We start from the raw sequence: 26,368 nt of genomic DNA, 5'->3' as shown, positions 1-26,368 counted from the left end.
AGGTACATGCTGTTCTTTGAGCATGTCAGACAAGAATAACTGCTTTTATGACAGACACTGCTGGAGTTCCTTGGTTCCTAGCTTTACACCAAGTCCTAGCCCCGGCCCTTTCCTTGCGTATCATTTTAGGCAAACCACTTAACCGATGTGTGTCTGCCTGCAGAATAACTACCTTCGTCTTTAAGGTACTTTTGGATCCAATACAAGAAAATGACCAGGTACCTGATCCAGCAACCCTGAACAGGCCTCAGGGGGCTTTCACCCAGTGCTCAGAGGAGCAAGGTACCATTACAGTTTGATATGAAATTATCAGTCTGCATTTCTTAAGACCATGGCAGAGCCCATCACCTTCTGACATCCTCTGTAGGCACTTAATGTAGTAGAAGTAATCAGTCACCCTTGCTTAGGTGTGAAGTTTTACCTTTTCTCAGAGGTTTCACTTCCTCAACCAACACATGACAGCTTCCACAGTTACACCACCACGAGACGGGCTGGGGGGTCCAGCCAGATCGCTGGCTGCAGGGCCCAAGGGAGTGCTGCATTTGTCTTGTTCATTCTGCTGAAGAACGGCTGCAGATGCACCAGAATTAATTTGTCTCAAGCCCAATGGCTGCAAAGGCTCCAGTGAGAATGGACACTGTGGGTTCCAGTCCCCACACAGGCTGTGCCAATTACAGTGCTACAGCCTCATTTTGTCAAAGCTGACCAACTAAGCCTCAATTTTCAGGCCAGGACAGTCTGCCATGGCAGCATCCTGTCATCATACAACCTAAGGACAGCCACGAAAGCCTCCTGAACCAAGCTGTATGATCAATCTCAGCTCATCCAAAACCCCAGCTCTAGGAAGAACCGAACCAAGGTGCATGCTCAGGTCAACCCAACCTCAGAGCAGAGCAGCGACAGCCCTGGGAAATGAACCCCTCTCCCCTGCAACCCATTCCCAAAGCCTCCTCTCCCTCAGCAACGCAAGGCAGGCAGCGTGTTCCCTACAGAAGGCTGCGTGAACATGCTGCTGTACCACTCGCAGGAGCGGGACAGTTGGCCCATCTTGACTCACAGGTTCCTTGGAAGCATGTCTCTTCCAGTCTATGCCTTCTCCAGTCACACTTAGCTTGGCATGGAGCACAACTAGGACTATGTTTCAGAGCCCTTGAGGAAAAGATGAAAGGAAAAACCTCAGGTTATCATTGCACACACTCCAGCTCATCTGATGCGTCTAGTTCCCTCATCTAACAGTCTACCAGAGAATGAGGAGGGAGAATCTTTTTTCTGCGGCTGCAGCAGCACTATTCAGAACCATCCTTCATCCTTGGCACTGCTGCAGGCCAACTTCAACCCAGGGAAAAAAAAAATTCAGTGTGTATCTGTATTTGAAAAAGCAAAAAATGATAAAACATACCTGGCAAAACATGTGTTTTCCCCTGTCTGGTTGGGCTTTTGTAATGGTGTCCCGTGCACGGACGCTGTGATTTTAAAACCACTACCTTTCAAATAAAGATAAATCAGTAAAAAAAATTAATCACAACGATCCAAACAAAATCCGCAACTCTGTGGCAGATTCCCCGAAACACTGCACAGAAAGCCATGGATGTCATACACACATGAAGGATGAAATGCCAACAAGATCAAGGTATGGTAAACCAACCCAAGTGACTGTCAACAGGGCAGCTGATGCTGTTAGCCAAGCAAGCACTACGGATTCTCTCCTAGGCTATCAATAAATGGTTTGTTTTCAACTCTTGCCTGTTATTTTGCATAGAAGGTATCTCCCTATCAAACACGTTTTTACCTTGACAATTAAACCACACTGGCAGCCTGCTCTATTTAATCTTTCTTACATTCTAATTAGCCTTGCAGAACGTAGCACTGCTCTCCTGAGAGCTGGTTCCCTGGTGATGCCCCTGCCAAAACAATACCCATGGCACCCTGGATTTCTCTGCACAAGGACAGCTAGTGCCTTCTGGTGTCAACTCAAGTCATCACTCATTTGCTGCAACAGACACACTTGGATCCCATCTGTTATCCCTATGGACCACAGCACTGCTCTGCTGGAAAGAAAGTGATGCCTTGAGGAGAGGGGCTGAGTCAGAAAGCAGGGGTGAAAAAAAAAATTCCTTTGAGAGTGTCAGCCCACTCCCTCCTGCCCTCAACACTCCACCAGTCTCAAGGTAGGACATTTCACCAGTCGTAAAGTTTATTGGTAGGACAACTGCTTTCTTGGCCAACATGTGAGATTCCACAAGCAAAGCCAAAACCTGCTACAGCTAACATTAACAAGGAAGAGACTTCTACTGTTACACGCATCAGGGGTTCCAGTGGCTCTCATACAGATAAGGCATGAAAGGACGCCCAGGTTTCTCCAGGCAGCGCAGCCACATCTCAGGGCTGCATCTTATGACCCCTACCTGTGTATTTCACAGTGGAAACGGGAATCCCTCTTCCAGAGTGGGGGAAAAAGAAGGAGAAAAGCTAGGATGGGATTAACTGAGAAAACCAAGATGATGTAACCAAGTAAGTTTATTGCAGAAACCCTTGGAGACACATTCTGCCCCAGTCGGGATAGGGAACTTGGGACTAGTGAACCATTGTGATGTGCAGTTTGGCTTACAGGCTCAAACAACTCTGGAACAAAAATATGACCGCATTGTATATACTAGCCTCAGCGAAACACGTGCTTCAACCGCAATCCTGTTCCTCAAGACCCTCCCACCACCTCCACGGGAATAACAGTGTACCCAGAGCATTCATCAAGGAGGCATATTGAGACTGGTCAGCCCAGAGGCACTCGAGTATGCAGAAGCTGGAGTGCCAGGACACCCCCTGGAGACGCTGCCTGCCTGGCACACCAGGCTGAGTTCAGTGGGGCTAACCACCACTCCCAGTGTGTTTCTTCACTTGTGGAACAGCCTCAACACCACCTAGACTGAATCTTCATAGAAAGTCTTTGCCATGGCATGTGCCACCTTTACCACCTTCTTCTCCTTGGCATCCAGGCCCATGTTGCTGCGGGCTAGTTTAATCCAATACTGCTCCGTCCTGGACAGATAGTCTGCGTGCTTCTCACCAGGCTGAACAGATGGGTGTTGCTCCTCTCCTAGTACACAATGGGAGGAAGACAGGAAGAGAGGTCACAAACAGCTAATGAAGGCAAGCTGCTCTTCCATGTGTCAACCCAGCCAAGACTATTCTTCAGCTAATGTGTTTTGTAAGAGCCTAAAAACCCATCAGTAAACAATTAAACTTCTCCTCTACCCTTAGAGCAAAGCGTACTATAAATCCTTTGCTTTTCCTAGAAAACTCACGTAGATGCCAGTAAGGCCTTCCAGGCTGGCAGTGGAACCAGCAGGTATTGTATTAAAACCCACTTTATATTAGCATGAAGACAACACCCATCTTAATAATTACCTTCCTCATCTTCACTCTCCTCTTCAGAGCTCTCCTCTTCCTCTTCCCCTCCCTCTGCACCTTCCATATCATCATCCTCTTCATCCGACTCTGACTCCTCCAGCCATTCCTGTGCTTCTTTGATGAGAAAGAAAACAGAAGAAATAAATAATGAGCTACTTCCCACCCATACACCCAGTGCTGTCATGGAGGATGCCAGGGTAAGGTCAGACAGATGTGCTCCTTAAGAGCCCTGCTGTATTTATTGCCCTTGCAGACCTACTCACTGTACAGGGCCTGGATCTGGTGAGGAGCAGAGCAAGATTAAACAGGAAGAAGCGAACGGCACAGAACAGCTGCAGAAGAAAAGCTGGTTAGTGCCGATGCTGACAAGAGCCAGCTCTCCTCCCTAGCACTTCACAGTTCTGTGATCATAAGCAAGACTCCCTCCTTTGTGCCCTTTGCCCATTACGCACAGACAGACACGCAGGGACACCCTCTTTTAATTTCTCCCTACAGTGCCAAGCACATGGCCTGGGCTGAATCACTTTGCCACTACCACAAGATACAAATTGTTCTTAAGATGGACCTGCAGTTTCTTTCAATAATGAGCAGAAAATCCATCTTCACTGAGGTGTCTCAGGTAACACTTTCTGCAACACTACTGAACACTCATGTAATGACCATGTAGCCAGGAATTCAGGGAATTGACTTCTGTGCTTGCCACATGCCCTTGGGCTAGCCTTCCCAGCACAGGAACAGCCCAGCAGGGTATTCAGAGTATACACCAAACATACTACACATTTAAGGTGCGGGGAGATAACCCTAGCTAACGCGCACATGCTTTGCAGTACCCAAGACCCTCACCACCCTGAGAAAGTGAGGACAGGCAAGTCCTCTACTAAGTGGACAAGCAAGGAACAGCAGGACTTCCCAGGCTAGAACTTGCCGCCAGTGAACACAGATGCTCTGTTTACACGTCTTGGTTTTCAAAGTAGACAAACCAGAGGTGGTCACACTCTACAGTGACTGCAAAGCTATGGACCAGACAGGTTTCTGTAGCAACGGTGACCATAGGACACTGCACATCACATACTCTCAAGCTTTTTCCTGCCCAGGAAAAAACACTACTCAAAGGCTTATCACCACCCTTTGAGGAAGCTCCATAGTTGGTGGGGTTTTTCCCCCCCCCAGGTAACATTACTATGCTAAGGGCAGTGACAGAGATCCCACCATCAGAACTTACTTGGATCCATCTCCACTAGCACCTTCCATTCTTCCATCTTGTGTAGGTCAATGCTGTAGAGGTCACTGAGGGTGAACTGGCGATCGCCCACCTCAAACATTCCCCCATACACATAGAGAACCCCATGCTTCACTGCCAGCATGGCATTTGAACGTGGGCATGGCTCCACTTGCTGGCCCAAGGCTCCATCTTCTTCCTCCTCCTCAGATTCAGACCTCTCCTTCTCTTCTGCAGGTCCAGAGATCACTTGCTTGATTGTCATGACAGTCCCATCTTCTGCTACCACCTCTTTGACTATCTCCACCGGGCCTTGTGGAGGTTGCCTCACCTCCCCATCTCCAGCACCCTCTGCCTCAGTTTGTCTGCCACGCCTTCGCTTCCTCTTCTCTGATTTTGGTCCCTGTTAACAGCAACAAGGAACAGAAGGAGACTGCATGTGAACTGCCTGCACCGAATAGCACTTACAGCAGTTAATACAAATACTATGAATGCTGCCGAGAGGGAGGAGGCAGAATTCAATTATTTTTCACTACAATTTTAAGCCTTAGGTGATAGGTGCAACCTCCCACTCAGCACGAGCTTCTACCAGTCACAAAACAAGGAGCAATGAAACTCGTGGAGAACCCATGGCGTGGAGGTGCTTCCTCTGTTAAAAGTATATGCTGAAAAGACAGAAAACAGCTCTTTTGCTCTCTATCTTGCAGGTGCATGCAAACACACACATGGAGTCCACTAGTCCATGATAGGAGGGAGAGAATGTAACCCACCATTCTGAGAAATCAAAACAATTGCTGGGTGCTAAATTACAGTGCATTACCAGGAAGCACTCCAGGTCTTCAAAGTACCGTATGAAAGGGCTGGAAAACAGTCAAGCTAGGAAGGCAGAAGCAAACATCTGAGTGTATGTTTGCCTGTTATTATGTGATTGACTTCTTTTTGAGATCAAAGCCAGAAACAGTGTGGGTGGAAAGAAGGAAGTTCAACCAGGTCATTTGCACCTCACTTGCCCCTTGAGAGTGGTTCAAACAAAAATCAAAGATCTGAGCTGAGGGCCACATTTCTGGAGCTGAGGTTAGTATTTTGTCTCTTCTAGTAGCTCACCAACACCGGGGAAAAGAGGGAGGCTTTTTGATCCCAATGCAACATGACATTTTTTCACAATAGCTGTGAACTGTCTCATGTCAGACTTACACATCTGACCAGGAGCCGGCCTCCAGTAAAACACCATTAATTACGTTTTCATGCCACTGTTTTCATTTTACATTACACAACAATGGGGCACTTGCAGCCTGACTCCCAGGGGAGGATTGCCTCCTGAACCACTCTCGCTTTGAGCCCAACCACCAGGACTCACAGGCTTCCCCTCTCCCCAGAAAGGTGACAGTCTGCATCACACTGGAAACAGGGCACAGAGAGCACAAGGAGCTACATGGCAGGGAAGGAGTAGGGCAGCATAAAGCCAAGAATTTAGTTGGTCTGGTGGCAAAAACCTACTAGAGTTGCACATCCCCAGCTTCATTTTTACAGTCTCTCCCCCTCTTCACAATCAGTGGGTCACAAATAAAAGCAGGCAGCCACACCTGGTGGCTCAGCTTCTGGAGCACCCCAAGTTATTAGAATTAGAAGCTTGCATGATCAAGGAGAATGAACTGAATATATACATGTTATTTTTAAAACAATACCTTTAGCTGTCCAGGAAACCATCGGTTTTTCCCAATGTCATAGAAATAAATATCGTTGAAGAAGTCCCCTTCAATGCTTTCTTCCTCTTCTTCATCATGCACGCCTCCAAAAAGAAGGGAGCGGTTACTGGGACTGATGGCCACAGAGAAGCCAGACCTGGGAGTGGGTTTCACTCCAGACGGGTTGAGCCGACTCCATGCCCACTTGTCTGGTAACAGGTAAAAGCAAATATGAGCAACAGGAAGGGAGAATCCTTTTCGTATCTTCTAAGGCCCTTCAGTACTCCAGCAAGTAACTCAACAACCCGTTTTGGGCATCCTCAGAACTGTATAGCGCGCCTTCAACAACAACATTAATCAGAACGACTTGCATTTCCAGTTCAACGATGTAGCTAATCCACACATCCCTTCTACCCTTGGAAAGCTGTTGCGCCTTCAGTAAAAGCAAATGGTGAGAGTTATCATCAGGTATGCTTTCCGGGGCAAGGAGCCTCCTGAAAGGTGTACACACCTTTACAAGAGGGCAGAGTTCAAACAAGGACTGATCATATATGGCCTTCAAGTACAAAGAACATGTACCTCAGTCATCCCAAGGAGCCCGCCCTACATAAATTCTCTCCACAGGACCCTTCTACTACAGTAACTTATCTGCCAGCTTCCACCACTGCCTTAATGCCCAGAATAAGTACAGTTCATTGTAAGGAGACCCAACCACACTTTGAAAAAGGCCTCAGCAGCAGGAGAAGGCTTGTGCTCGAAACCCTCCACTGTAGCTGCAATCCTTTCTACTCTGGATTTAGAGCAAATCACTAAAATGCAGGCTGGAAGAAGTATATGCATTGGCTAGACACTGTGTTTCTGAAGAAACCACAATTTCAACAAGATAAACTATAAATAGGACATAATGCAAGTAGGGTCTGGAATCTGGACAATATATGTGACCAACCCTCCTCCTCCCCAAGTCCCACTTTAAGACAGTCACGTTTCAAGAAATCAATCACAATTTAACATTTCAGAAATTCTGCACAAAGAAGATTGTCCCCTTCCCCCTTTGCCAGGGACAAAATACACTCTCTCCTAAGAAAAGTGATGAGATTCTTATTTCTGGGGACATTTACAGATAAAACAACTAACCAGCCCAAACCCACTCTTGATAATACCCCTGCAACAGATAATCTCATGAGATCATACCCTACTACTGACACACCACTACCAAAGAGAGTTTGTCAAAACAGGACTTTCCAGTGTGGAGATGTATTGGGTTTGTATGGCAAGGTTTTGGTAGCTGAGGGGCTACAGAGGTGGCTTCTATGAGAAGCTGCTAGAAGATTCCCCTATGTCCAACACAGCCAGCGCCTGCTGGCTCCAAGACGGACCTGCCACTGGCCAAGGCTGAGCCTATCAGTGATGGTGGTAGTGCCTCTGGGATGACATATTTAAGAAGGGAGGGGAAGAAGCAAAATAGAAGCAAAATGGAAAGAGCTGAGCAGCAGCAACTGGAGCAGGACAGAGAAGTGAGGATATGTGAGAGCAACAACTCTGCAGACAGCAAGGCCAGTGCAGAAGGAGGCCGGAGGGGCTCCAGGCGCCGGAGCAGAGATTCCCCTGCAGCCCGTGGTGAAGCCCACTGTGAGGCAGGCTGTGCCTCCAGCCCATGGAGGTCCATGGTGGAGCAGATACCCACCTGCAGCCCACGGATGGCCCTGCACCAGAGCAGCGGGATGCCTGAAGGAGGCCGTGACCCCATGGGAAGCCCACGCTGGAGCAGGCTCCCGGCAGGACCTGTGGCCCTATGGACAGGATTCCACACCAGAGCAGGTTTGCTGGCAGGACCTGAGACCCTGTGGGAAGCAGTGCTGGAGCAGGCTGTGCCTGAAGGACCGCACCCCACGGAAGGGACCCCATGCTGGAGCCGTTCATGAAGAACTGCAGCGCATGGGAAGGACTCATGTTGGAACAGTTCACGGAGAACTGTCTCCCGTGGGAGGGACCCCATGCTGGAGCAGGGGAAGAGTGTGAGGAGCCCTCCCCATGAGGAGGAAGGAGCAGCAGACAGCGTGTGATGAACTGACCACAGCCCCGTTCCCTGTCCCCCTGTGCTGCTGGCAGGGAGGAGGTTGAGAATTCAGGAGTAAAGTTGAGCATGGGAAGAAGGGAGGGGTAGGGGGACGCCGTTTTAAGATTTAGGTTTTATTTTTCATTTCCCTACTCCGATTTGATTGGTAATAAGTTAAGCTGATTTCCGCAAATTAAATCTTTCTTGCCCACAACGGTAATCAGTGAATGGTCTCTCCCTGCCCTTACCTCAACTCACGAGCCTTTTGTTACATGTTCTATTCTCCCCTGCTCAGCTGAGGAGGGGAAGTAATAGCGTGGCTTTGGTGGGCACCTGGTATCCAGCCAGAGTCAACCCACCACAGGAGAATTCTGAAATCCCAAAGATTTTCTTTTGTGAAACAGAAGAGCAGTGATCAAAATGTCCCAGAGAATGGGAATTTCAAAATGTTGTTTTAATTCCCTCCCACATACAAACCAAAAAAAATCCCTAAAATATCTTTTTAGTTTTTCCTGAAACTGCCTGTGCAGGCCAGAGCTTCTCCCACAGTTATGTAAGAAGCCTGGAGACCCTCCACTCCATCTCAGACTATTCCAGGACCAACGGGGAGGTGTCAACACAGACAATGTTGTGAGCTAGAAATGATTCTCTAACAAAAAGTATAGCCCAACCTTCCTCTAGAGCTCTGCCAGTTTCGCAGCCAGCTCCAATCCCCCAGTGTTTCACTGTGTCAGAGCTACCATTTATATTACCTCCAAAATCAAGTCAGCCGGAGCTGAGAACCGTGACTCCTTACAGCCTTTGGCTAACCAAAAAGCTTTGCTCAGCAAAGCAGATACAGCCTCATCTTTTCAGGCTGTAAAACGGAGTGCGAGAAGGGGACAGAACTGCTGTGCAGTGTACAGTCTGCTGCAGCAACAAGCACCTACTTCCCCATTTTCCTTTGCAGAGTGCAGCAATGAGGAACTCTGTCTGCATGTGCGATGGCCCATCTTCCTTCTCTAGCACACAGACAAAAAAAGGAGAACATAATTCCCCTAATATTCACTTGCAACTGGCGTTTCCTTCACCGTAGCCCCCTTCTTTTTAAGGTAGAGTCACAGCACACAAATGCACTTAGCTAGTCCTGGGAAGAAGAAATATTTGCATCAACCCAAAGCAAACACTGGGACATAGTGCTTTTCATTAAAAGGGAAATTCTGTTCCAGGCTTGGAGTTTTTTCGTCTGTTATTCAAAGAAAGAGAGGATTTGCATTCACAGTCCTGCAGCGTCACTTCCAGCACAGCCCTCCTAGCTGTAGAAGTAGCTTACCTTCCTCCTTGCCTGCACCTTCAGTCTTCAGCAAGAACATATCTGTATGCAAGGTGCCTTTGTCAACATCTTTCTTAATTCTCTGCAAAGAAAGGAAAGACCAGGATGCTCAGTTAAACAGTTTCAGTCGCCCAAAACAGAGGAGGTCCAACTTTTCAAGGCCTAGAAAAGTCGCTCATGCCAGAACAACAGTATGTGCCATTCTGAACTCACCATCCCACAGATAAACCTAATCTCAGCCTGACTCTGTACATTCCTGTGCTGAAAATACAAGCACTGTGACTGAGCAAGCAGAAGCCAAGCTGGTAGTCACACTGTGGCTCTGGAGCATCAGTCAGCTCAAAACCATAGTGTTCAAACCAGGGCTACTTCCTAGGATGAGCCAAAACCAATTTCTGCCTGTGACAACCAGGAAAGGCTCTCCAGGCTGCAACACAGATTGTGGGACTCATGGCTGTATGAAGACTATGGGATGCAGTTTAAGGGCAGGAATTTTGGCACCTAGAGAAGAGAAATTAATTGTCACAAGGGATTAAAACTGATTTTTTGTGGCAGGAAAGGAAGCACCAAGAAAACGACACCCAAGGTCCTGCCTTTTACTCTGCCACAGACAGTATCAGATGCTCTCAAGGGACTAATTTTACATCTGTGCCTCTGCTTCTCTAGCTGTAAAAGACAGCAGGTACCCACTCCACCGAAGTGGCACACAATAACTTTCCACGGGGCTTGCAAGGCCCTCTGGGATTCTGCCCTTGAATGCTGAGAAGAAGCTCTGAGTGTCTATGCTGTATCATTCACAAGGCCCAAGTTTCAGTAAAGATCTGTGACTAGCACGCAGACTTTCAGTCCCTGCCACCCGCCCATCTCCATCCCACTACAGGAGAAGCAGAGGTGACAGCTCGCTATCAGCGCCACAGCCCGACTGCAGCTGTTATTTTTAGCATTTGGGGCCCCACAGAGCCTTGAGCAACAGTTTTTTCTCCTAAACAGAAATGGAACAGAAGCCCCACTCCCACCCCTACTAAAGGCAACAGCAAGACACCAGCAAGAGCAGGACCAAGCCTCAGCTGAGGCAATTAACTGCATCATTTTAAATGTGATTTTCCCTTGCTCCTTTCACTGTAAGCCCCTGTACCCCAGTGCCCATAGCAACATGCAGCATTTGAAAGCAGCGCTATGCAACACCACTGTAGGAGGTCTTTTAATAATGTCATTATCCATCCATCCTTAATGCAGAGCCCCTACTTGCTTGTAATTCCCTTCCTCCTGGGGGTGATGGCATTGCTGTGCTGTGTAACTGCTTCCAAGATGCAGGCAGTGGATCCCAGCAGAAGCTGGGCCCGTTGGGTCCAGTCCTCAGGAAGACAGGCAGGACTTGGGTGCCCCTGAGAGCACAACAGCACAGCGTTGTCCTGTTCTTGCTGCATATCTGTACCCAACCTTGTGCCTTGCACTTGACAGGTTTTGTTATTGCAGGGTATGCTGTGTTGTTACTGCACGGTCCGGTACCCGATTTGTAGGAATAGTACTCAATTCTTAGAAAGGCAGAAGAGAGGAAAGTGTGTTTGAGGCATTGCACAACAATGCTGTAACTTGGATGATGCTGAGAAGCCCTGGGGAAGGCCGATAATGAAGTGCTGGAGGAAACAGGAGAACTCTGCTCACAGTGCAGCAAAAAGGAAGCTTCAGTTAACTTAAGGACCAGGTTATGCCTAGTCCTTGGGAAATTTTTTAGTTTGGGGCTGTGGATCACGTCATCTTGCTCTCCTCATGAACCTAGGCATGCCCATTAGCAAACTGAAAGACACACACTCTTCAACACAAGATGTCTACACTGGAAAGATCCTCTTCTATGCAACCACTTCAATGGAGTCAGCAATCACACTATTCCACGTACTGTCCTCAAGCAACAGAAGGTCAGGCACAGAGAGAGACAGGAAGCTTGTAGGAACAAGTATTATTGACATCCTATTTTCTGAATAAGAGGTTATATAGTGACAACTTCTTCAGCCACTGCCAGTTCTCCAGCACATCGACAACAAGTGAGACAAGTTTCTGCATAAATGAGTAGTTCTGAGGCATAGCTAAAGGAGCTCTGGTGTTGGGAGACACGGTAGGATGGGCTGCGAGCTGCCCACTTTCAACAGACCCTTGAGTAGGAAGGGAAAGAAAACCTTCTCCCAGAAAGGTGCTGTAAGTATCAAGCACACCAATTCATAGCCTGGTGGTGCATATATTTTGCCATCTACAGCAGTAGCTCTCAAGTTCAAAGAGCTGTGAGTCACTGTGCCGAGCAAGTGCCATGCTCTGGCAATGTCATACTTCCCTGTCTGTCGCACAAGTCTAGAGCAGAAGTCACCAGTGAGCTGCAGGCTGCAGACAGCTGAGATGCGGCCGCCTTTTCAGTCTGTCCCTTACCTTAAACACCCTTCCAAGCCTCACCTGAGCAAACGGCTGTCAGGGATGGATGGGCAGAGGAGAGGAAGGGAGGGAGAGACGGGCAGGAGGCTTCACACCTTATAGGACTGAAGTGCAGCCCAGAGACTGCAAAGTGCCTGCCTGCTGGCAGTAACAGAAATGGTGGCTGTTTCCTCCCCAGTCTCAGGTAGGCTGCACTTTGGCTTTAAATGCTAGACAGAGCACAGATTCATACACACAGGGGACACAAGTGTGGAGGAGCACAGTAAGATGTGTGCTGTCTGCACAAAAGGAGGGGAAATAACAAATACTGAGAGAGCAGTCGGCTTCACCGTCGTACAACCTGCACAGAATAACTGCATTACTTTCCTCCTGAAAACCACACATCTCCCTGTAGTAAACATGCTGCGTATACAACATGACAAAGCTTCTTGGGCTGAGAAAACCCCAATGAGGTGGAGTGGGAGTTAGTTATTTGTTGTCAAAGAGATTCATGTTTTCACCAGCTCACACTGGCTCAAAAGCAGACACTTCACCAGCAAGCAGTACACTGCTACTGGAGAGATCAATCCCCTCACACCCAGGACACCTGCTTGCCCTGAACAAATCGCTCCACCAGTCACAAGAGACTCCTGTTTGCCCCACTGTCCTTCTTCCCTTCAAGTTCCAGGTGTTTGCTTTCAAGCACAAAACTGGCTTGGATATCCACAGCCTACTGTTTGCACATACAGGTACATTAGCAAGTTACAAGAGCTTTACAGGCATTAGCTAAAAAACCCCTAGCTCCACTGACAGCAAGATGCCTGTTTATCCCCCTTCAAAGAGCAAGAAAACCAAGGCATGGAGAGCCGTTCTTCAGAAAGGGAATCAGGTTTCCCTGTGTATAAAGTGCTAAATGTGTCTGATAAAAAGAGATTAACAATGGCAAAATACATCGAATTAGCAGAAGCCCTTAGTAGGCAGAACTACAGAGGGAACCAGTCCTATCAGATCTAGCAATTCAGGCAAATGCTCCAGCCCTGCCACAAGCAACCTCCCAGCAGAATCCAATTCAGCTTTGCAAAGCTTGCCACTAAAAAAAAAAAATAATCATCCCAAACCCTAAAAAATAACCCAACATGCTAGTCTGCTTTGGCACCCAAAAGCCAGCCCTCCCATGGCTTGTAGGCTGCTTGCACCTGGCAAGGTAGAGCAGCGTTAGCCTCCAACACCTCCCGGCTGCATTCGTCGTGCCAGTCAGGCACAGTGCGCTCACGTTGCCTAGCAATAGAGAGGTCTTACTGCTTCATACAGCCAAAAATGCAGCTTGCTGCAGCAAGCCCCATCCCCAGCATGAGAAACGGGCGAGGACATCTTTAAGATCAGCAGGAGAGCCAGTCTGAGCTCCTTGTGGGATTCTGAGGTACGCTTTAGGCAGAGCTGACAACGCCCACAACATCCCCTTCTGTAAGGGCTTGCTGAAGTTGCCTTTATAGTTTCAAGGCTGAAGATGAAACAGATGAACACAGGGACACCATAGTGCCAAGGATCATGAATTTTAAAATATCAGACACACCCCTGTTAATTTGTGCACCACCTCAAGTTAAGTCACACTCAGGGTTATAAACCTCCTTTTTCAACACCTGCATCCTGGTGGTTCACTTGGTCAGCAAAATCTACTGGCTGGCACAGGCAGCAGGATGTCTACGTACCAAGGTTCTCGTCCTGGCTCAGTATAAAAGCACTGGAGGGCCTTAGACAAGTCACTTGATCTTTTCTGCCTCTGTTTCCCCAACCACAAGAGGTACTTTCTTACCCAGGACACATGAAGGAAATTCAGCAACACAGCCTGGACTGACAGACATTACTGAAAACTCACCCTCCACACTCAGCTCTGCATGCAAGTCCGGAAAAATCAAAGCAGGGACTAAACCTCTCTGCTTCTGCCTTCCCAGCTCCCAATGCCTGCTGACCTGAGGACAGGCAAACTGATCACTTGAGCAGGGCAACATCCTGGCAGCAAACTGACAGCGTTGCTCAGGCTTTATAGAGCCTCAGCACCCAGCTGGGTACAGAGATGCCTACAATTCCAGCCATAACCATGAGCCTCCTGGACTCATTTCTTTTTGACCTAGGCAACACGCATTATACTACATCGCACAGCTGTTCTGGTACAGTACTTCAAAGCAGATTTAGACGGGCTAAGGAGAGCACAGGATGTAATCACAGAATCATAGAACAGTTTTGGTTGGAAGGGACTTTCAAAGAACATCTAATTTCAAGCCCCCTGCCATGGGCAGGGGGACCTTCCACTAGACCAGGTTGTTCAAAGCCCCGTCCAGCCTGGCCTGGGACACTTCCAGGGATGGGGCACCCACAGCTTCTCTGGGCAGCCTGTGCCAGCACCTCGCTGCCCTCATAGTAGAGAATTTCTTCCTTACTATCTTTCGGCTTAAAGCCATTCCCCCTTGTCCTATCACTACATGCCCTTGTAAAAAGTCCCTCCAGCTTTCTTGTCAGCCCCTGTAGGTACTGGAAGGCTGCTATAAGGTCTCCCCAGAGCCTTCTCTTCTCCAGGCTGAACAACCCCAGCTCTCTCAGCCTGTCTTCATTGGAGTTGTATGCACCAGAACTGCCCACCACAGGAAAGCAGCCTTGCCACATCACAAATCTCTAGCCATGCAACAGACATACCATGTTGGTATTAAAACAGAGGAGCTATTATGATTTCTGCTTCCCTTCCCTTCAAACCAATTCACACCATATACATGCCTAATAGCAGCTCTAGCCTCAGGAGACTTCTACAGAAACGTGCACCTTTTTTACAGCACATGTGCAACTCTGTCCTGCCTCTTATTAGAGGAGAAGTCTCTATACGACTGTGAATGGCATTTTTCTTGGACATTTGCCTGGCTGCATATGCAAAAATGTCTTCATAAGGCAAAAACGTCTTCATAGCACTCCTGAAAGTACCATCCGCCTCTAATTGGAGACAGTGAATACATCTTCTCCAGCTCCAATTACATATTGTTTCCTCCACCATCTACCTCTTCTTTCTCCCAAGAGTACCCCAGCCAGTGACTCTAAGGGGAGTACACAAGCCAAATGCACTTTCTTCACTTCGACGTAAACCCAGAGAGACTCAGCTCCACCACCGGCTGTAAGCAAAGATGGAATGAGAGTTAAATAGCCACACATTAATGAAGTTGTGCTTCTCCTAGAAGGGCTTAATCTTGCTGAATTAAATTTTCAGGGGCGTGCTAAAGGTTTGTTGCCTTTGCATCTCAAGAAAGATACAGAGAGAATTCTGTCCAGTGCTTTGGTCAATTTGTAGCTCAGCTGCACCATTCCTGCCTGAAAGTTCACTTGTGCTACAGAATACACAAGCAAAGTCTCTGTTAGGAATGGCACAGCAGAGAGAAGCAGACTTAGCTCTCTTTATTACAAAGAAAGCAGATTCGTAACAAGAGTGGTTATTTTAATCTAAAAGCTGTTCTCTGAGCTGGAAAGGAACTGCACCCAGCTCTTATGCTTGCCCAGTGCCCAGCATAAAGGCTGAGGGCAGCTTTGCATTACCCCATCCCTTCTACTGCAGTTGTATTAGCTCTAAGCCAGAGCAGTGTGACACAGCCCACCCTCGTAAAGTGGTATAGAACCAACTGCAAACACTTGTCAACTTTTATATTTCCATGGGGCTCGGTGTGCACTTGAAACCCAGCTGCTTTCAGTAGCCACGAGATCCACATCTAGCATAGCATGCAGGCTCATGCTTCCTTCCCACCCTCAAGAGTGAGGAAACAGGACAGAGAAAGGAAGAGGACAAAGCCCTTTCGGGCAGAAAATGCCTCTGTATTGTTACTGCTATTTAATCAAATGCACATCTGATGAAATAAGAGCCCCAAGCGCAGGCCGTGAGGAGGCACAAATGCTTCTAAATATATAGACAGACTATCTTCCCTTTCCCTGCTTTTCTTCTTTGTGCATTTATTCACGTTAGAATAACAACGCGTCCTTCTCCCCCAGCAATGCACTGCTGGAAGCAATGCCTTTCCACTGAGACAGCAGCAGCAGGATCCGGGTCTTCTGTCTGCATTTGCAACATTAAAAGCTTTTGCAGGAGCCTTTTGCTCAATGAAATATTTACTTCCTCCTGCCCAGCATGGAGACAGGGATACTTGGTCAACGAGGACATATGGTCTAAAGGCTATCCAGTATAAATTACCATGATTAACAAAGCAAGCAGCAGAGCAGAGGAAGCCTGGTGCTCATCAGAAGTCTTCCTTAGCTTATTGAGTTTGCTAACTAGTGCTGCTCCCTTAACCCTTTCACTGATGTAAGAAAATACAAGCCTCCTGGCAACTGCTGCTTTTAACCTGCAAGTACTGGAACACAGACGAGTACTGCTTGAGAATGCTTTAAGTTGGCAGTAACCACCATTGCCAAAAAATGTCATTTCTCCCAGCTGCTTATTCCTACCTCTGTGATACCACCTTCTTACATTAGATTAGCAGGGAGAATAAAAAACATATTTTAACCAAGATAAGCTCATCAAACAGCACACAAAAGGCACAACTGGAAGGTGCCTCCTTTGGCAGTAGCACTGCAAACCAGTTCCTGTGTACTAACAATCCAAGGGCACAACTATACATTTGCTCCAAGCTGGCATAACCACAGGCTAACACGCACTCTCATTACCAGTGTTTTTTGGACATCTGGCAGCTGCCTGACACGTGGAAACACTGTCAGTCAAGCAGCAGGAAATAAAGTGACAAGATCACTAAATCTTGCACTGGAGACAAGGCTTGCGAAGAAGCAGAGGGAAGCAGCAGTGCAGAGATCTGTGTTGCTCTCCCAGGCTGTAAGCCTGCTGCCCTCTCCAAGTAGGGCTACGCAGCCAATACAGGCCAAGACCATTCCATCAGCCCCACTTATGCAACCTGAGTTTGTCACATTTTAGTTTTCACTTTAGCCCCTTAGTTTTTCCATCAACTATTCTGTTTAGAATCTAGGAAGTAACCGCCCTGCCTTACCACAAAAACTCTCCTACCTGTTTGGAGTAGCCTCCATAGATGATTATGCTGCCCTCAGGACTGGCAGCCATTTGACACCCAGATCTTGGAGCAGGCCCGATCCCCGATGGAGCCAGCTTGCTCCAGGTGAAGGAGTCCAGGTTGAAGGCATACACATCGTTGTAATAGATGTAATCTCTAGAGAGAACAAATTGGCACATCAAAGATTTTTTAATAGTCACCATTTAAGACAGCATAAAATATCATCTCAGGAACTGCACCAGGAACCTCTGAAGAGGTACAGCACCTTATTCAGCTTCTTGCATTTATGACTTTTCTCCTTCTGTAGCAATGCACAAAAGATTTGTTCCAGTGAGGATTATTATTTCAGTGCAACAATTTGCATTTGACAACACTCCTTTAAGCAAGACCTCTCTGGTTTCTTTTTTACCCATGTCATTACTTACTACAACAGAGGTTTCATTAACTTATTGGAGTTAACATGGTCCAAGGTAACTTAAACCGGAACAGAAAAGATCAAAACAGATTAGAGCTACGTTTGTCTAGGAGGGTGGGAAAAATATACATATGCCCTCTCCTCCTTCTACTGGCCAGCTCACAAACTGCTAGCAGAAAACGCTCTGCACAGGTTAAACTCCCAAGGACACAGCCAAAGCGAGGGAGGGCTTTGCAGCTTGCATTGTGCTCCCAGGGACCGTGGTTATGCCACTTACTGTTTCTGAGACAATATGTAGCTCCACTCTCTTCACAGTCCCCATGTGTAACTCTGACCTCATGTAGTACGTGAGAGCCTACTGAGAAGATGCTTCCAGGAAGACAGAGCTCTTTGACAAGATTCAGAGGCCAAAAGTGATGTATTGAGCTTTAGCTACAAGGATGAGTAGCTACTTCAGTGATCAGCTAAGTGGTACAAAGGTTTCTCAAACACTTGAAGACTTTACATCAACATCACTTGTCTTTCTAACATAGTCCAGTTCAGTAATAGTACTGCTGAGGATAATCCTTCCATTAAAGCTCATCTTTCTGTTACTGGTGAAACTGTAAAAACAGAGGATTCAATACCACCAGCCACCCTGCAATAACCCACCTTGCACTCTCATGGAAACCTCCAAAGATGATCAGCTGTCTTTTGCAAGCAACCATTCGATGTCCGCTTCGCCCAGAGGGACCTCCTGATGCCCTGAAATGCAAAGAAATTCCACTGATCAGCAAAATTTCCTCTCTTGTTAATGTGTCAGTCCATTTTTGTTGAAGTCATTTCAGCTGGGCTGGCTGAGTTCAGCTTCTGTTCTCCTGAAATGGGAGACCACAGGGAACTTTGTTGTCTTAATACATATGTATGCTTTTCTCCAGAACAGTGTGTGTGCTCTTCCTGTAACTCTTAGTATTTGCCACACAGGCATTTTGCAGGAACAATTTTATTCCTAGTGATAAGCCGTTTAGTCTCCAACAGCACCCTAAGTCTTGAAGTCTTTTCTGCTATGACTCAGGAGCTAATTTTTCAGGAGTGTTTAATGAATAGCAGTTAACTCCCACAACTGTAGGTAAGACACTCCAGACAGATGCTTTCTCCAAGTACCAAGTAAGAGCCAGAGACTGGCTCTGACATCCACTCTCCTGCAGTCTCAGGAAATCACATGTCCATAGCATCCCCGCTCATCCACCTGCAGTTAAGATATGACATCAAACTAGCGAGAAGACTTTGTAAATTACTTTGATTTCCTCAAGAACAAAAGCACTGCAACAAAACAAGTCATCGTTATTATCTTACACATTAAAAAGCAACTATGCATCACTGTTCTGCTCTTCCAAGCCTTCTTGACCTTTCAGTTAAATGTGCTACTTCCATTTCCAGGAACAAGCAACAACACCCCATCTGTCACATTCGAAAGCTTCACGCGAAGTCAGGCAGCTGGCAACAACATTCCTGAGAGGCAATGAAGAAGCACCTTCCTTCATGCTCACCAACAGACTGAGCACCATATGAGAGAGAACAAAAACAGCTCCAAGAACTCTTAAAACAAAGGCAACTTTAGGCCAAACTGCACAGGAAACAGCATTTTGCTTTGTGTGTTCCCTGCCCCCATGGACTAATCAATCACATTTTCACTCTCGCTGTGGAGTTTCCCAAAGTGCACACAGTGAGCACCACTGAACTCAGCAAGACTTCTCAAATAGGCAGTGTTAACATGTGTTAAGTGGTTGCAGAATCAGGGCCTAAATAAGTATGAAACCTGCTCACTGTTAAAAACAACAGCAAAACCTAAACCCACAACCCTACTGCTACACTTTAACTGACAACAGGTGGCTGTAAAGTGTGGCGATAGGTTTCCGTGGAGAGAGAAAATGAGGGCCCTTATTTACCATCAGAAATTACAATCTCACACCAGTCATAATGAAAAACTCCAAGCAAAGACAGCAGTGCTTGGTTGAGACTGAATTAATATCGATTGCTTGGACTTTTTATTCTAACAGAGAGTAGGGTTTTCTAGGAGTTTACTGGATTTTTAAGTACCACCCTACAGAACAGCACCTCTAGTATTAATTTCACCAAGATCTGAAATCACTATTTTCTCTTCTGTAACAAAGCTCCCACATTATTATTCCAAAGGATGACACCTTTAAATTATTTTTTTAAAGGAAAGAAGGAACTGAAAATCTACAAACATTAACAATCCTGTTCTCAGAAAGCATCTGCCTTGCTTCTCAAACAGGTTTCCTCCAAGTCAAAACTCAATTCCGAACAATGAAAAGTTTATTCATTGATGTGTGTGTTCTAATAAACAAGCTCCCACAAATGTACAATTAACTCAAAGTCACAAAAAAACTCCTCCAGTCAGGGGCTGGGTTGGAATTCAATGAAGCCTCACTGCCACCAGCATCACCTGCTCTCAATCATAAGGCTGTGCTCTCTCCTTCCTTTAGACTAGCAACACAAGCTACAAGAACAGGTTCCAAGAGGCCTCACCCTGCACAGTACTGTATCACCTCAGCTTCCCTGGCCTCAACATCACACATTGCAGGGATCAGCTATAAAGGAAAGTTTATAGCCTTTGATGTAAGGACATGCCCTCCTAAACTTGCAACAGCTGCTCTTTGGAAGTATTTTTACACAGAGCTATTCATACAAAGTCCTTTGTCCCCAGTCTCCAGACACAACACTGGAAAAACCAAATGGCACAGCAAAGCAGGACTGGCAGTAATGTCTAACCCTGCTGCCACTCCAGAAGGCACTTGCTGCAAGCTCCAAGACTTGCTTCCCAAATGTGAACTGCCTCCTTTTACCTGTATCACTGCTCACAGTCCAAAACAAGCATTTTGGAAATGGTTTCACAGACTTTATGATTAATACTCTACTTCATGGGGTTGACACCAGAAAGCAGACATGTGGGAGGGAGCTGTAAATTCTCCAGACTTTTTTTAAAAATAGATTCAAATATAAGTCTGGAAAAGGACTGGCTCTACACATGTACAGCATGAGTCTGATCAGAACTGCTCCATAAGGAATTTGCTTTTGCTTGTGGAGTTACTTTGGGACTTATAGTAACATAACAGGCCTGAATTCAGCCCCCAGATTCAAAAAGTACTTACATGTCACCCCGGCTACAGACCGCCTAAGCAAATTACCCTTTCATTCATTCCTTCATCCAGAGGATGCTCAGATGAATCTCGTAACCTTTCCATAACAATAGAAGTGACGATGCATAGCATATCCCATCAAAGGGGCATTTCAGGACAAAGCACTTTTATCCTCCAGTACTCGGGGCAGGTGAAGCCCAGGACTTCAGCGTTCAGTTTTAAGTCTTACACCTGTGAATGCAAACAAGCATTCTGTCCAGCGGCACACACAGCATACCCACATGCTCATACGCTCAGTTAGGAAGCACACCAGTGAAGGAATATGCAATTGCCACAAGGGACAAAATCCTCAAATCAAATTCCTTGCAAGGACAATCAACAGTTGTACATCTGGATCCTAATCTACCGAAGAACAAGCTCACAGGGCTCACTTCTGGGCTGACAGAGGAAGTCTACTCAACAGCACACCAAAATACCCTTCTTTTCTTCAAGCACCAACACACTTTTCTACCTTATGTTGCAGGACCTGATCCTTCTGGTGACAGGTAGCACATGAGCAAGAAGAGCCGTCAGTCAGAAACAAACCTATGCTGAAAGGCATCCTGTACTGCAGTGACTGCTCCAGTTCTCTCTGTAAACAGCGTTAAACACACTTGTGAAATGCTACCCTGAAATATTTATAGCACCACATCTCACAAAACTGTTATGGGAAGTTATCATTAACATTCCAGTATTAAAGGGAAGGGAGTTATATAGGCTCAAAAGAATGACAAAGAACTACACAGAAGAGGGATCTGCCAGTTCCCAAGCACAACCCCAAAGCATGATGCTCCTTGTTCTCTTTGAGAAAGAGTGCACTGGGCCACGCAAAGCTGAATAAGAATGTTCTCTCTAGGAAGGAATGAGGCAATTAGGCTAAAATATTACTTAGCTCTAAGGCAGAGTAACAAACAGTTCATGCGCTAAGGCAACCTTGTGCATCACACACACAATAAGCTGGTTCCAGTAAGTCAAAGTCAGTTGCTGGCAAGTCTTCTAATGGGCTGGGATTTGTTCTGTTTGGACCATCTTTGTGCATGCAAAATGCAAGTAAATATAGCAATTTTTAACTCTGTCAAGCAGATTGGCACCACTGTGCTCTGTGTGAGGAGATAATGGAGATCCACTTCCCCAGCAGCCTTTGCAGACGCTGCACAGGGATGTTATTCACAGGGAAGAGTCATTCCAGGTCTTCTCTTCAAAAGTGTTTTATAGCCAAGCCTCTTACGGCACTAAGATGGTCTGTGGCATGAACTGTAGGCCATGAAGGACAACATAATTGTCTGAAATATAAGCTGTGGCGCTGGAATACCTAGATTTCCTAGAACTGCAAGTTCAGATCACAGCAGGGTCAGCTTAGCTATTCAGTCCATGCAAACCAAATACATTTAAAATCACCTGAAACAGGGTACATGGTTCTTCCCATGCGGAAGAGAAACAGAAACTTTGTCTCTTATACAGTCATTTCTTAATGACTAATTATGTTCCTCTATTATTTGCACCAAAATGAAGTCTTCCAAACCCAACTGAGTTTACCCAGTGCTGGTCTGTACCCCACATACCTGTCACCAGGCATTTATTCAGGTAACACTGCTACCACATCAGACACATGAAATTATTGTTTGGCCTCCTATGTGAAGGCTTGTTACACCAGTTATATACCACCACAACCCACCAAATCCACACAATCTGCCCCCTCCACTTAAGTCTTCCCAAACATGTTCACCCTCCCAATACCACCAGTCCCCTAGCTGACCCCCACTGTCACCAGTCATCCCAGCTGGTTAATGACAATCCACAATAAGCAAGTGCTTGACTTCAGACAGCCGTGAGAAACCTATGTAGAAAAATGACAGCAGCAATGGAGTTCCCTGGCAACAAAAGCAAAATACTGAAGGAAGGGAAATGCAGCACATGTTATGATCATAGTTTTAAAAGAAGCAGAAAAATTCCTCGTACAACTCAGTCCTCCATGCCCTTTCCTCTTCCCCTTTCTATGCAGACTGTAATCAAGATGCCATATGGAAAAGCAAAGAGGCAGCAGAAACTTATTTTCACACTCAGTCAGGTTAGCATTAAAACAAAGACATCCCCTCCCAGCCTTCTCTGCCAGATGCCTCATCAATGCAGTTCTTGGAGCTCTGCCCAAGGATGGGGAGGAAATGTATGTTGTTTCACATGAACACTAAGACCAGGACACTGTCATTTTCAAAATTCCAGCAAGGCTGAAAGACAGACATCCACCCAAACACATCAGGAAGCTCCAACTGAGTAGATCCTGTATAGGGCGGGGAGAAAGAAAAGATCACCTCTTCAGGGCACTTTCAACCATATAATTTATGATGCTCACTTAGTAGATAAGAGGATAGATGTTTTCTAAGAAACACTGAAGATCAGTGTCTCCAAACACATCGTCCCACTGTGTCAGGGCAGCCAAGGTGACATGTGACAACCAATACCTGGGAACAGAGGGCAGCTCTAGGCAGCCTGAAGAACATCGTACCTAGAACTTGCTCCCTCAGTGGGACCAGGCACTCACCTTGCCAATCCGGCTCCCTCCCCACTAACTGTAACAACCCATCTCACCAGAACCTCTTGCCATGGTTTTAGTCGCTTGGGGCATCCTGTGACTCACAGCACATGTAAACGTCACGCTCAGCTCCAGGGAGGGAACAGGTTATTTTGCAGTATAAGTTACACTCAGCATCCTCAAGGCTGCTCTCCCTCATGGGATAAGATACAGGACGAGCAGAACCTCATAACCACCTTGTTTCCTCTTCCCAGGCAGGTCAGGTACTGCAGCATTTCTTTTGGGAGTGGAAAACCCTAAATCAGCTCTACAGCAAAGCATCTACAAACCCACAAGAGAACAATTTGCGCCATCGGTGGTGGAGCTAACGAAGCCTCATCTGGATTCTCCAATGGCTCACAAAAAAACAATCTCCCGCCCTCACTCTCTCTGCAGCTGGGTATTAACACTGCTGTCTGGTGAGGACTTTCTCAACCAAGAGTTTGGTTGAAATGTCAACCCCTTCTCTCAGCAGGGACTCTATGGCGAGCATCACTTCCTCCCCCTCGCCTGCTTACATGAAACTGGTAGGGATGTAATGCATTTGAGTTCATCCCCTTTATTTGGCTGAGACTGAGCAAGGGATTCAGAAGTTATTTTGGGGGAGCTGGGTAGGGGTACAGTCACAGTCATTACGTCAGCTTCTTCCTAACAACAATAGGCAGATCAGCCTGCACACTGACAGGTCTTTTTAATCCCTGCACCTCTTAAAGAGCCCTCCATCATACTGAAGGGTTTCTCTCACCCCCCACTTCTCAATGACAAGCAGGGCTCACTACAGTAAACCTGGCTTCCTATAACATTACAAATTAAAGCTGTTATTACATTAACACTGTCAGGTCTGGAGCCAAGAACCACAATGATGGACAGGAACCAGCCACTTACAAATTGAAGAGTTATCCCTCAGCCTCCCAGAGCTACTCAAAAGGACGATCCCTGGATTCTTGCAGAGCAGTCAGCTGCCAGACCCTGTGCTGTGAGGCATCCTTCTAACCCAGCCGGCTTTGGACTCCTTGGGATTTTGTGCTTTGGCTGTATATGCCCCCCCTTCCACACCAGAGTCACTTCAGTGCTACATTAACATCAGTAAAATTAGACCTTCACATTTTCCCCTTGTCAAGCAATGTCAATGCAACCATTTCACAGGGAGTGGGAAAAAGGCAGACAGGCACAATGACTCACTGCGTGGCCTCAGGCATGTGCCAAGGCAGAACCAGAGTATCCATCTCTGTACAGCTCAGTCCTAACCCACCCTCTCAATTACTGTGCAGGAAGAGACAGACACAGGTAACAGGCACCCACACCCTGTAAGCAGGGCGAAAAGTGAATGACCTAGGCAGATTCAAGGCTTCCCACCTGAAAGAAGGACACAGAGCTCATAACCACGACCTCCATGGGTCAAACAGATCAGCAGTGCTCAAAAGCTGCTGCTTTCCCCAGTGCCGCTTCAAAGGTCAGCTGCACAAGAAGTCACAGCACAGCTTTGGGTGGACTGGAATAATCTTACCGTCAAGACAATCCCAAGGTCCAAGAGAAAGTTTGTGTCAAAGTCAGAACCAAAGCCACATGTCCTGCCTCTCCGTTCACTGGATGACCCACCAGACCTCTTCTTTTCTGATGCATATATAAACATAAGCAGCAAAACCAAGAAGCCAAAGGTAAAGGAAATATTAGCAGAGGACTTTAGGCCAGATCCACACAAGGTACGTAGACACTTTAACTCCTATCAAAAACTACTAGGGCTTTTGGCACTATCTGCTTTGACAGGCCTGAATTATTGGCTTGTTTATCCCACGGGATCTTGAAGCAGCAAATGTCAATTACCAGGAGCACAGCTGGCTCTGTGGATAGATACAAGCTGTCTTCTCAAGCAATGGTAAAATTGAGAGATCCTTGTACTGGTCTTGTACAACCCAGTCAGGAGGAGCCCAGACAGATGGAACAAGAAGTACCGTTTTGATGCTGGACGTCATCTACACCCACCACGTTTGGGAGGACGGAGTGCTTTTCATCATACTCCTTCCTTCAGTTAAAGTAACACCCAAGCAAACCCATGCTCCAAAAAATCACATACTAAATAAAATAGCTTTGGCCTCAATAGAGTTGGAACACATCTCTCATTTCCACTTCATTCTGGTGGCTGTCCTCTCCACCATTCTAGGGCAGGCACCTCTGTACTCAAGGGAGAGATGGGCAGACAGCTGGGAAATCACAGCACTATGCCAGGAATCAAACTTAGATGACACCGGCACAGTTTCTCCTGAGGTCAACACCACTGACTTCAGAACACATCACAGAATCATAAAATACCAGTTGGAAGGGACCTCAAGAATCATCTGGTTCGACCTTTCTTGGCAAAAACACAGTGTAGTCAAGATGGCCCATCACTTACTTGATCTGCTCCCAGGTCTTGGTAGACAAATGCAGGACCCAGAGATCCTTGTAATGATAGAACTGTTCCCCAGTGGGAGATGCAAACTCCCCGCCAAATATCCACAGCTGCCCACCGGCTGTGGGCACCACTGCTGCCTGCCAGAAGAAGGAAGAGCTGGATCAGACAAGGGTTCAGAAACCAGTGACAGGAGAACTTTCAATTGGATGTGCAGCTGTCTCCAAATACCAGAGAGCAGACAAGTGGCAGTGGCTGCTGCCGCCCGGCTTGACAATAGCAGCTCTCTGGGGCTGAAGGATGAGGAATGGCTGAAGGATGAGGAATTTCAAATGCAGTTTACTCATTGCTTAGCACACCTTTCCTATTGCAAAGGAAAGCTGGCCAAGGAGCAGGGCTTTTCTGACCTCCTAGCATCCTGAATTCCAGTTCTACAAATTCAACGTTCCTTGGGAATCATCTTGGGATTTAGTTTAACCACAATTGTTCAGACCTCTCTGTCCACAAAAAGGAAACCTCCCCACAACTAAGGCTCAGCAACATTTCACCCATCCTTTAGTCACATAAATAGCATCCTGCAGAAGACATACTGAGGCTGGTGAACCCTAAGCCATGGGAGGAACAGGGGTGCTTCCTGCCTCCAAGACACATCTAACATCCCAGCACCAGGCAGGCACAGCGATGC

At 46.8% G+C, this 26,368-nt stretch overlaps 1 protein-coding gene across 5 annotated transcripts in view; it reads right to left on the bottom strand.

Moving 5' to 3' along the window:
• Positions 1 to 2,499: 2,499 nt before the first annotated feature.
• Positions 2,500 to 26,368, bottom strand: part of KLHDC4 (kelch domain containing 4) — a 30,121-nt gene continuing 6,252 nt past the window's right edge. For 2 of the 5 annotated variants that reach the window (XM_027783896.2, XM_027783897.2), the window contains 7 exons: positions 18,195 to 18,287; positions 17,125 to 17,284; positions 9,681 to 9,762; positions 6,313 to 6,521; positions 4,631 to 5,030; positions 3,406 to 3,522; positions 2,500 to 3,094 (listed from right to left, as the gene is read on the bottom strand). In XM_027783896.2, coding sequence (XP_027639697.2) covers positions 2,919 to 3,094; positions 3,406 to 3,522; positions 4,631 to 5,030; positions 6,313 to 6,521; positions 9,681 to 9,762; positions 17,125 to 17,284; positions 18,195 to 18,287 — 1,237 coding nt within the window. In that variant the 3' untranslated portion in view covers positions 2,500 to 2,918. Of the gene's footprint in view, positions 3,095 to 3,405; positions 3,523 to 4,630; positions 5,031 to 6,312; positions 6,522 to 9,680; positions 9,763 to 17,124; positions 17,285 to 18,194; positions 18,288 to 24,801; positions 24,885 to 25,686; positions 25,824 to 26,368 lie in introns of those variants that run through there. The other 3 variants (XM_027783895.2, XM_005235467.4, XM_027783898.2) reach the window with 3 other exon arrangements.

Source organism: Falco peregrinus, chromosome 14 (assembly GCF_023634155.1).
Source record: "Falco peregrinus isolate bFalPer1 chromosome 14, bFalPer1.pri, whole genome shotgun sequence".
NCBI classification, from domain to species: domain Eukaryota; kingdom Metazoa; phylum Chordata; class Aves; order Falconiformes; family Falconidae; genus Falco; species Falco peregrinus.
The sequence above is the reverse complement of the archived record's forward strand: the minus strand, read 5'-3'. Positions and strand labels throughout refer to the sequence as shown.